General features: G+C 38.9%; 1 protein-coding gene across 2 annotated transcripts; it reads right to left on the reverse strand.

Moving 5' to 3' along the window:
- Nucleotides 1-547: 547 nt before the first annotated feature.
- LOC122670590 (betaine aldehyde dehydrogenase 1, chloroplastic-like) lies at nucleotides 548-9,473 on the reverse strand. 2 transcript variants are annotated; one of them, XM_043867530.1, is made up of 15 exons: nucleotides 9,306-9,473; nucleotides 9,025-9,167; nucleotides 8,516-8,596; nucleotides 8,287-8,435; nucleotides 5,380-5,472; nucleotides 5,113-5,236; nucleotides 4,912-4,977; nucleotides 4,760-4,826; nucleotides 4,507-4,583; nucleotides 3,109-3,222; nucleotides 2,123-2,200; nucleotides 1,890-2,041; nucleotides 1,723-1,783; nucleotides 944-1,050; nucleotides 548-858 (listed from the first exon to the last, which is right to left on the reverse strand). In XM_043867530.1, the coding sequence occupies exons 1-15, from the start codon at nucleotides 9,412-9,414 to the stop codon at nucleotides 762-764; spliced, it is 1,518 nt and encodes a 505-aa protein (XP_043723465.1). In that variant the 5' UTR covers nucleotides 9,415-9,473; the 3' UTR covers nucleotides 548-761. The 2 variants fall into 2 exon arrangements, with proteins under 2 accessions (XP_043723465.1, XP_043723466.1); XM_043867531.1 differs by having other exon boundaries at nucleotides 8,516-8,591; nucleotides 9,020-9,167.
- Between the last annotated feature and the right edge of the window lie 1,502 nt (nucleotides 9,474-10,975).

Raw genomic sequence — 10,975 nt, forward strand, 5'->3', positions numbered from 1 at the left:
ATCCATGCTTCTCCAAAGAGGAGGCATAGGGCATATACCCGCCTGAAATTGATATGTGCTCATATATGGGTGAGAGTTCATGTTCTACGTACTTAGTTGTGCAACATGGAAGGAAGTATATGTGGTTGAGAATTGAGATTCTCAACTCCCATGGAACATCACACCTAATATGTTATCCTACCAACAACTGTATCATATGTTGTCATTATTAATCACCAGTTGCATACATGGCTTAATGGGATCAACCTCACCCGCCGGAATAAGCCAGAATTGCCTGAACCCTAGAAATAAAATGAGACAATTATAAAAATAAAAATAAAAAAGAAGAAGAAAAAGAAAAAGAAAAATGAGACAAAATATGGAGAACACGTTTGCATCTTTTCTTCCTATTAAAGAGACTTCAGTTAGATGTAATCTGTAGCATCCATGGGATATTAATCCAGAGGCTCTATACTCAACTAGAACAAGTTTAGTTCAGTAGTGGTTGGCAAGCCAGTTGATGTGCCGATCTAATTAAAAGTTCTGAGGCCCTGTTTCCAGAATATCCCAATAATCAAAACCACCTGTTCTGTTCATTAATTTCTAACTCAGTATATCATTTTCAGTGTCAAGTGTCCCATGATTGAGATGCATCATATGTAATTCAACTTTCTAATCCTCCTAAATTTATTTTAAAGACCCACACGCTTGAAGATCTTTCTAACTTTTTCTCTATAAGATCTTTTCTACTTCAGGAGTCCATCAAAGTCCTATGGCAGTTTTCACAGCTTTGATTTTGCAGGTGAGGGGTACCACCCCCATGGCTCATTTGAGATGTACTGCGTAACCTGCTTCACACTCAAGTAGTTTTCGAGCCCCCTATAGAAGAACAGAGTCATGAAAGCGTGAGTATGGTGAAGCAATTTCTGGTACGTCATTATAACCAGATAAATTAGACTCTTACCATTCACCAAGTTCCCGCCCAAAACCACTTTGTTTGATGCCTCCCCATGGAGCTTGACAGAAGCAGGGCTGTGAGCAGTTCACCCACACCATCCCCGACCGAATAGCCTGAAGAGCAGCGATACAACACATTTTAAATATTTTCATGACCAAAAATATTTTTTTTGAGATGAGAAAGGAAAAGAAGACATTCTCTTAAAGGATGTGGGACTGCTCTCAACAGTCCAACCATACAGTCTAAATGCTCCCAGCTCTGGGGGAATAAACAAACATGATCAACAAAAAACAATACAGAAAGCCATTACTCAAACACGACCAAGCATTGCAACTGGTGGAACCTCTAGTCTGTGGCCCGGTGGGTATTTGCAACTTTATCCTCAAATACCCCCCCTATGTGCAAATTTTAGTGCTCTTTCAACAGTGTGCACGTCCAGATCCAATGATATTTGGACAATCCACACATCAGAACTCAGCAGTCCATTTACAGTCAATGGTTGTGGAGCATCAAACAGTGTATAAATAGGATCAAAATGGCCAATTTTTGCAGATGCTCCAGATGTTAATCCCAAAATGATCCAACCAGCCATAATCAGAATATGGTAAATAAATAGAGGGCAGTAATCATCTTCAACCACCTGTAATATGGATGATACACGCCTGTGGTTTTATAAATTAATTGAGATGATTTTCTGCTAGTTACTTCGACTGTGAATCTAATTATATAAATTGGTCCAGATGATTGTCAATTAATTACAAGTAAAACTCCAAAGTTAATCATACCTTGCTCACACGCTCACACCTCTCCAGATCATTGGAAATTACAGCTGCACCCAAGCCATATCTGCAAGAGAATTAACAAGCATCTCAACCAAATTTCCCAAGTCAAACTGTTGGGTGTACATCAGAAAATATTTCAGATAAACACTCCTAAGAAATAGTGTACTCACTGTGTATCATTTGCTAGTTCAATCGCTTCATCTTCATTAGTAAATGTTTTAACACATAAAACAGGTCCAAAGACCTCCTCCCTCCAAATTTGCATGGATGTATTCACATTTGTTATGATGGTTGGCTGAATAAAGAAACCTTTCTTCAAATGCTGTCATCATTTGTCACATTAGTCACTGATCCCTCGCGTCAGTAGTTTAGCAGTGCAGAAATGATCCACAAAGGATTTTACCTGAGGTCGGTTGCCACCACACAGAACAGTAGCACCTTCACTTTTTGCAGTTTGAATAAACTTCATTATCTTCTCATACTGAAGAAAATGGAGAAGATATTAGCTGCCTCCATTTAACACCAATGGGGATGAAATAAGATAGTATTTGTACATTCATTAATACTTTACAGAACATATAAAGCAGTCAAAACCACTAAACCTTAAGTATTGTAACAGAGAGATAAACAAGCACCATTTTTTACCAAGAAATTAGATACAGGACAGAGGTTATAGAACTCATTTTCAAGGACACCAACAGAAGGAATTTACAATATTCTGAGGAGAGTATGAATTGGAAGGTTACAGCAACCATTTATTGGCATTACATGTACTGGAACTGATGTGTACTGGAACTGATGTGCAGCAGACAGGCTGCTGAAACAAAATGACTTCATTTGAGGAAGTCATCTCCCACATCTGCTTCTCATAGCCTTATGGCCCACAAATATGTCACAGCACTAACGCGAGCAAAGATGATGGTCAGGCACCCTAGGAGTTGCTTCACAAGTCACAACTATGATAGCCAGATGATTGGAAACATTGTGCACTGCTTTCATGACTCAGATTGGAAAAGTTGGATTTGTGCTTTTAGATTTAATCTGTACAGTATGACTGTATGAATACTTGAGTATGGAACATTACTCTCCAGTATTGTCCAGCTGATTTTGCCATTATATGAATGCAATCTTATTGATGGTTACAGCAGAGATACTTAGCATTGTCCTCCACATATATGTAGTGAATACATGTAACTCATGTTTTAGTTCCACAAGCCACAGTTTAGTAAATTGAGTTGGACAGTAGCACGCTAATGAAGTACAGGAAAATACAAACAGAAAAAATGCAAGTAAACAAATTTCTACCACTTTTGATGAACAACCCCCCCCCCCCCATCCCATATAAAAAGAAGAAGAAAGACTCGCCAATTGATTATGAAGCTTTCTTACCTGCCCCTCGCTAACAACAGGTCCAAGCCTGCAACCTTCTTCTAAGGGATCTGAGATCTTGATGCTTCTGGTCCAGTTAACGAGTTTCTCTAGAAATTTTGCTGCAATCCTTTCCTGAGACATTTGCACGTAATATATGGTTAAAATGAGACCAAGAAAGATGTTTGACAGCGAAAAGTTAGAAAGAAAAGAACAAAAATGTAATTGAGAAGACATTTGACAGCAAAAAACTTGGAAGAAAAGAACCAAAAAGGAATTGAGAAATCCATTGTAGGGATTGCAAAGACTTTGCCCCCACCCCTCTTTATTAACTTACTGGAAATGTAATATTTGTGAAGTAAAGCTTTAAGTTTGAAGGCCTTGAGGAACATTATTAATGTAAGACAAACTCAGATTACTAGGTGCCTAATTCCACTGTTAAATTGTCGGGCTACTTACAAAGGCAAGCAATATGGAATGAACATGTATCCACCTCGACCCCCAGCAAAAATAAAAAACAAATGCATTTCCATGTCATCCTGAAAAGTGAATTAGAGATGGGTTTTTGATAATAAAACGCGGCCATGAGCACATCAACACCCAGGGAAATATACTTGTGAGCCATACAACACAACTCAACTCAACACCCATGGAAATGTACTTGTTGAGTCTAAAGGCAAGAAATATGGTTTTGTTCGTGCCTTATTTTATCCTTTCTACTTTTACCACTCATCCATCTCAACATCCTCATTTTAGCTATATCTTGTTTTTTTATATGTTATTTTTTCACTGGTCAATATTCTGCTCCATACATCGCTGGTCATGTAATTATCCTATAAAATTTTCCTTTGAGTTTCAAAGGAATAAGTCGATCACACAACACTCCGGATGCAACCCTCTACTTTATCCACTATATTCTAATTCTTTGTGTAACACCATCCTCTATTCTCCTTCTTTATTTATGATTGAACCTAAGTACCTAAAATTGTCACTTTGCGTTATCTCCCTATCATCAATTTTCACCACCCCACTTTCAGTCTTATTATTACTAAGTTACTCACCATATACTCTGTTTTTGTTCTACTTATCTTAAAACCTTTTGATTCTAAGGTTCATTTTATCTACCAAAAAGATATCATCAGCAAAAAGCATACACCCCGAGAATCTGATCTTGAGTGTCTCTAGTAAGCTTATCTATGATTAACACAAACAAGGGTGGTAAGCACACACTAATCATTCAAATACACTGATCATTCTTTTTATGGTACAGCTCATCATCTGACAGATTCCATCTATGTCAGATTTTAATTTACACACACACCAAAAAACAAAAAGGGTAGAAACATGAATCCTGTTCTGTCAATTCATTTTATCAAGAAATTATCAACTCTGTTAAATCATTAATTATGAAATCCTTACATGTACTATGAGACGTGATGTTGCACTGCAGATCTGCCCGTTTGTCCAAAAGCAACCAAAAAGAGTCCACTCAGCAGCTGTATTGAATGACAAGGCAAAGTGTATATATATAGATAAATTTGATTCAGTTTCTACATTGAAAAGTGTTGACAGATCTAGAGCAATTTGCATTTGACAAAAGAAGTTTCAATAACCTGTTCTGGGAAGAAGATATTGCAGCAAATTAAAATCATGTAACTCAGAGGGCACTAACCTTTATCAAGGTCTACATCCTCAAATACAACGATCGGACTCTTTCCACCAAGCTCCATTGAAACAGGCTGGCATACAAGTATCAGTTAAAATACATGAAATAAATGTAACCAGCAGAAATACAAATCCTAAGAAGATCAGTCTCCAATATACCTTGACCATTTGAGCTGCAGAAGCCATGATCCTACTTCCCGTTAAATTACTTCCAGTAAATGCAATCTGATTGATAAACAATATACCAAATTACTACTAGCTAGACACTCATCAATAACATACCATGGTATAATGAATGAGTGACAGCACTCAGACTTCATGAACTTCTAATCCAAAAGATGACTGAAAAGACAACTGAACCTTGTCAACATGAGGATGAGACGCTAAAGGAGCACCAGATTCTACGCCTAACCCAGTCAAAATGTTTAAAACACCAGCAGGTAGACCTACTTCTTTACATATGTCAGCCAACTCCAAACAAGTCCTGAAAAAGCACGTACGATGAGATGTGTATAGAAAAAAAAAAATTTACCGTCTGCCACAAGAAATAAATAAATAAGAAAGAAAAGCATATATAGGTTCCCCCCTCCCATGCACATAAGTGATGAGAGAGAGAGAGAGACTCACACAGATGCCAACTCAGATGGCTTCAGTATAGCAGTACACCCAGCAGCCAGGGCTGGAGCAACTTTCCATGTAGCCATCAAAAAAGGGTAGTTCCTTCAGCCAAATAAATAAAAAAATAAAAATGAGACAACTAATTATATTTCATCAAACATTCAGATCATTGATAAGGAGAATACATGCATGCCAGAAAATAAAATATGGATATTTATTTCTTCACGAGACATGAGGTATACTATGAAATACATAAGCAGCCATTCAGACACAACATATAGAGAAAAACAAATAAAAACCAAACCTACCAATCCAGCACTTCTTCTCCCCCCCCCCCTCTCTTTTGACATCTACCTTCATATTTTGATCATACAATACATATGCTCATGAAAAGCACTTTCACGAGGGCGGACCTCGGCGCAACGGTAAAAGGTTGATCCATTGCGACCTAGTGGTCATGGGTTCGAGTTGAGAAACAGCCTCTCCACGAAGTGAGTGAAGCGAGGGTAAGGCTGCGTACATTATGACCCTCCCCAGACCCCACAGTGGCGGGAGACTCATGCACTGGGTACGCCCTTTCTTTATGCTCATGAAATGCATTTGACCACGGTTCCCACTTGCCAGACAATTAGTCACACTTCAGATTCACTTTGGCCGAATAATCATTCTTCCAGAACATTTTTATGGGAGATCTACTTATAGCTCTAAGCTTACTGATGTAGATCACAACATGAAGAACAGGCCAAAAAACTGTTCAGGTGAACAGTGTCACAGCCCCTTATTTTGGTTTGGTGAGAATATTAGTAGAGGTTGTTGGGACAGTATAGTGTTTTATATGTTAGAAATTCAAGTCTTTAACTGAAGGGCAGGATGGTTAATATATGGATACAAGTTCCGGCCGATGGGTATCCTTGGTGGGGAACACTTGAGAATCCAAGCTTTGACAATAAAGAGGATCGACTGCAAAACACGGTTCATGTTACTGTTCACGTTAACAGTGTTACAGCCCCTTATTTTGGTTTGGTGAGAATATTAGTAGAGGATCGTGGGGGCAGTACAGTGTTTTAAATGCTAGAAATTCAAATCTTTAAGTGAAGGGCAGGATGGTCAATCTATGGATACAAGTTCTGGCCGATGGGTATCCTTGGTGGGGACCACTTCAGAATCCAAGCTTTGAAAATAAAGAGGATCGACTGAAAGACTTGAAGACTTGAAGATTTTGTTACTATTTTCCTAGCAGTCCTAGTTACTAAAACTTAGTTTTAGTTTCTATTTTTATGTTGCAAGATTTAGTTTCTATTTTTTAGAAGCTTAGCCAAAAGACTTCCAATTTTGTTACCTTCTATTTTATTAGGTTTCTAATTCATGTAAGGCAAGTCCAATCCCAAAAGGAGACTGCCATTCTCATTAGCTTCTAATTCTTATACTTTCTATTTTCTGTTTGACTTAGCTATGAGTCCTATTTAATGTAGGCTTTAAAGGCCACCCTACCATGATTTTATGAGATGAAAATTGGTTGCCTTGAGTGCAAAAAAGGATTCTGTTATCCCTTGTGTGGATGAAGGGCTGAGAGGCCTGACTGGTGAGAGCCAAAACACCAAAGGCTGAGAGAGCTGAATGTTCTTATCCCCTTTTATCTTTTTCTCCTATCTTCTTCTCTTTCTCAATCGATCTCCCGTGCTGTGACTACCTTGTGACCGCTACAAGCTGCTGTTGTGAACCTCTTGAAGACCAGAATCGAACCACCAATTAAGCCTAGACTGCTGCTGTTGCAAGCAATCAAAGAGAGACCTTCTACACCCTGCGGTTCTGTTCCACCCTTGGTTTTTCTCCTGCAACTTTATTCTCCAATTTCTCAGCAACAAGAAATCTACCCAGCAGTGCTTTGGGAGACTGAATGAGATCACCAAAGGCTACTTCTAATTTTAACTCCATTTCATATCTCAGCAACCAGCCATCACAACAGGCTGAAATTTGGGGCCCAAGGCCTCCTCCTCATACCCTCCACTCGATCCTAATTGGGAGTCATTCCCACTGCTGGTTTGCAAGTTATTTTTTTCTTCCTATTTTGGTGTTTACCTTCTAATTCTGATTTGCTTCTATTATTGATGATCTGCTGCAATTTTTATCGATTCTTATGTAGAGTGGTTCTTATCTGAACCCCTCCTACATTACTTATATAGGCATTATTATTTTTTTAATAGATGCTCCTAAAGGCGTCAATTCAAATTATATATTTTTATGTGAGGCCAACAACCATAAAATAATAGCATTGAGGTAACATTCCAAAGTTCCGATAACAGAAAATGGGGACCAACATGCACCATAGAACTTCCATTACATGACACCTTGAAGCACCCTCAAACAAGTGGCAATCCACACTCTAAATACTACACAACACTACTTAATACCAATATCTGAGGGAGAAGGGAAAGGGAACATCACTTGGTGACTTCAATAAGATTCAGATCATACAACTAATCAAGAACAGCAGACTAAATAGTGAACAAATTTCCAGGACAAAGAATACAGTTTAAAGAGAATGGAAAAGGGACATAAGGTACATAACAGTTCAATACATCACTACTGACACCCATAAGGCAAATGACGATGACCTTCCAGATGGATCAGAGTCTCACATAACATGCAATCACATTGGAAGCTGAGAAGAACAGAATTATGCAACTGACTACTATATCTTCCCCCCCTCCCCCCCCCCCCCCCAACACACACAAAATGTTAACATCCTAGAATTAGAGAAACTCACAAAAGGTACTCTAGCATACAACCCAAAACACGAACTTGCAAAGCAATAAATCTTAATTATTCAACTCAATTTCCTGAAATCAGAAAATTAGAAAAGAAAAATACAATGAAAAACAAGAACATCAGGAAGGAAATGGAACTCTCAAATACCAAGGGGTAATCAGCGCAATAACACCAAGGGGTTCCTTAAGAATGTGGCACTTAAATATTTCCATAGGAAGCGAGATAGGAGCTTTTTGTTTTGCATCCAATTCTTCAGCAAGTCCTGCGTAATACTCAAAACATGCTGCAACATCATCCTGGATCACATGAATAGATAGATAAGAATGACATGCTTGATTGCTAAACAACATAAATGGCAAAGTCGTCACAAGCATACCATGTCCCATGCCGCTTCGTCAAGTGGTTTTCCACAATCAAGAGATTCTAGCTTAGCCAATTGAGACTTCCTCTCTGTTATCTGCGTGCATTTAGAAAAATGGAAATCCTCATGACATGTAAGCGAAGGGTGAAAATAACCCACCAACTACCCAACCCAGATTTAGAATCCACATCTTCTAACAATAAAGAATAATATAACATGTGGTACAATACTGCAATCAGAATTAAACATCGTAGAAACCAGAGTAGTATAAGTGAAATGGAACCCCAAAATCTTGGATTACAAAACCTCAACCATCAAGCACAGTCTAACTGTCTTGCAAAGTTGAACGAACCATCACAGCATAAACTACAAACGATCTTGGGAAGTCGATGGAATTTAAGTACAGTATGGTATTTTGATAACAGCTTTAACACATCAAAGTAGATTGATCCATAAGGACATAAAGTATAAAGTAAAGAAAAGAGGTATTTCCACCCAGATAACCGCATGGAATTAATAAATACCTTAGCAGCAATGGCACGTAAATACTTAGCGCGATAAGCCCCCGAAGCAAAAGCCCAATCTCTACCCTTGTTCCTGGAAAAGGCCCTGCGAGCAGCATCGACGGCAAGTTCCACATCCTCAGCGGTGGCCGCAGGAATATCCCCTGAAACAGTCACCCAACTCCACAAAATTACATTTCAGGAGAGTAACCAAAGTGCAAAAAGATCAAGAAAGAAAATGATGAGACAGCGAAGTAAGGAATTGTCGATTGAAGAAGAAATTGCAGAGAGGGAAGTAGAACCTATGATCTCTTCGGTGGCGGGGTTGATGATGGGAATCCGCTTCCGTTTGAAGGGTTCTCTCCATTCTCCATCTATGTAGAGCTGACGAGATGGAATTGGGATCGCCATGGCTATCACAGTAGGTGAAAGAGAGAGCTAAACCGGAGTGAACAGTGAGACCTGAGAAGTGATCAAGTCGGCTGGCTTCTTATGAGTATTAGTGGGAAAAACTTAACTTTATTTCTATTCTTTTCTTTCTTTTTTTTTTTTGTGGTAAAGTTAGCTTTAAATGTTTTGTTTATGACGTCAATGACATCTGCAACAGCGGACGCACAACGCTAGGAATTCGGGATTCGTTACGAGTAATCTTATCCGTTGTTTTATCTTTTCCTATAAAAAGCTCCACCATCGGATAGTAAGAGATTGGTGGCAGTGTCAAAGCAAAATAGAGTTCCATCTATCTAAACATTTTACCTTGCACGTGAAAAAAAAAACCACCATTGCCGTGATTAACTAACTCCGTTGGGTGGGTACTCCTTGACCCATGGACTCCGTTGATTGATTTAACCGATTAGAGGAGAGTGTGACCTTGGTTGGGTGGGTACTTAACACTTTCCTCGGCTTGCAACTTGGCACGAACTTCAATTTGGATCCTCTATTGCCGAGTTGTCCGGCAGGATTGTGCTGCCTAGGCACGGTGTTGCGTGTAATGCTCGCCTTACCCCTGCCCAAACTCTTTACCCAAGTGGGGGTAAGGCGATCATTGTATGTAGCACCGTGTTTGGACAGCACGGTCCTATCGGTGCGGGGGTAAGGCGATCATTGTATGTAGCACCGTGTTTGGACAGCACGGTCCTATCGGGCAGCTCGACAGTAGAGGATCTGGATCCCACGAACTCGATCTTTGGTTGGATCAATTCGGAATGGAGTCAATAGTTTATATTTGTAAATCCTAGACCTTAATTTAGGTGGCGACTCGTTGTCATTAACCAACAGATCTCTCATTTGGTCTGAATCGTTTGTTCCCACAGGCCTGAGCAGAATTGACTAATTAATGTCAACATTGAACAAACAAGTAAATAAATGATTAAATATTGGGCCTAGACCACTTATGGATCGGTCACTCTCGATGTTTGGTTGTAGCATGACGAGTGCGCCCTCTCATATCTTGATTAACCCATTTATAGCACAATTAGTTAGTTTATAGTTGGTTAGCCCAATTAGACTGTTTATAGCCTGATTAGCCCCATTAGAATGTTATGGGCCTATAACTGACCAATCGAATAGAAACATGTCCATGTTAATAAAGGTTTAAGATCTTAAATTGGTGAGAAATGATTAGGCCCAACCAAAACTAATCAGGCTCTGCCAATTGACACCCCTATCCGTTAGTTTTGTAGTATTCATTTTCTATGCTAATTTATGGGCTAACTACACATACTGCCTACTCACATGTTTAAGAGTAAATTTCTTTTTATGGAAAAAACCATAAATTATGAGAATATAAAGTCTTGTACACAAGTAGACTATATTAGTTAGACATTCCTCTCTCGCCCTAACCATAAATCTATGTGCAATAGATATCTCTATCATAGACTTTTTAATATTTATATATTTAAGAATTTTGGTTAGACAAAAAACATTGTGGGTCTGTCCAGATGTCTATCTGTGTCCATCCTTGTGCGCATGG

The sequence above is a fragment of the Telopea speciosissima genome, chromosome 8 (genome assembly GCF_018873765.1).
Source record: "Telopea speciosissima isolate NSW1024214 ecotype Mountain lineage chromosome 8, Tspe_v1, whole genome shotgun sequence".
Classification (NCBI taxonomy): Eukaryota; Viridiplantae; Streptophyta; class Magnoliopsida; order Proteales; family Proteaceae; genus Telopea; species Telopea speciosissima.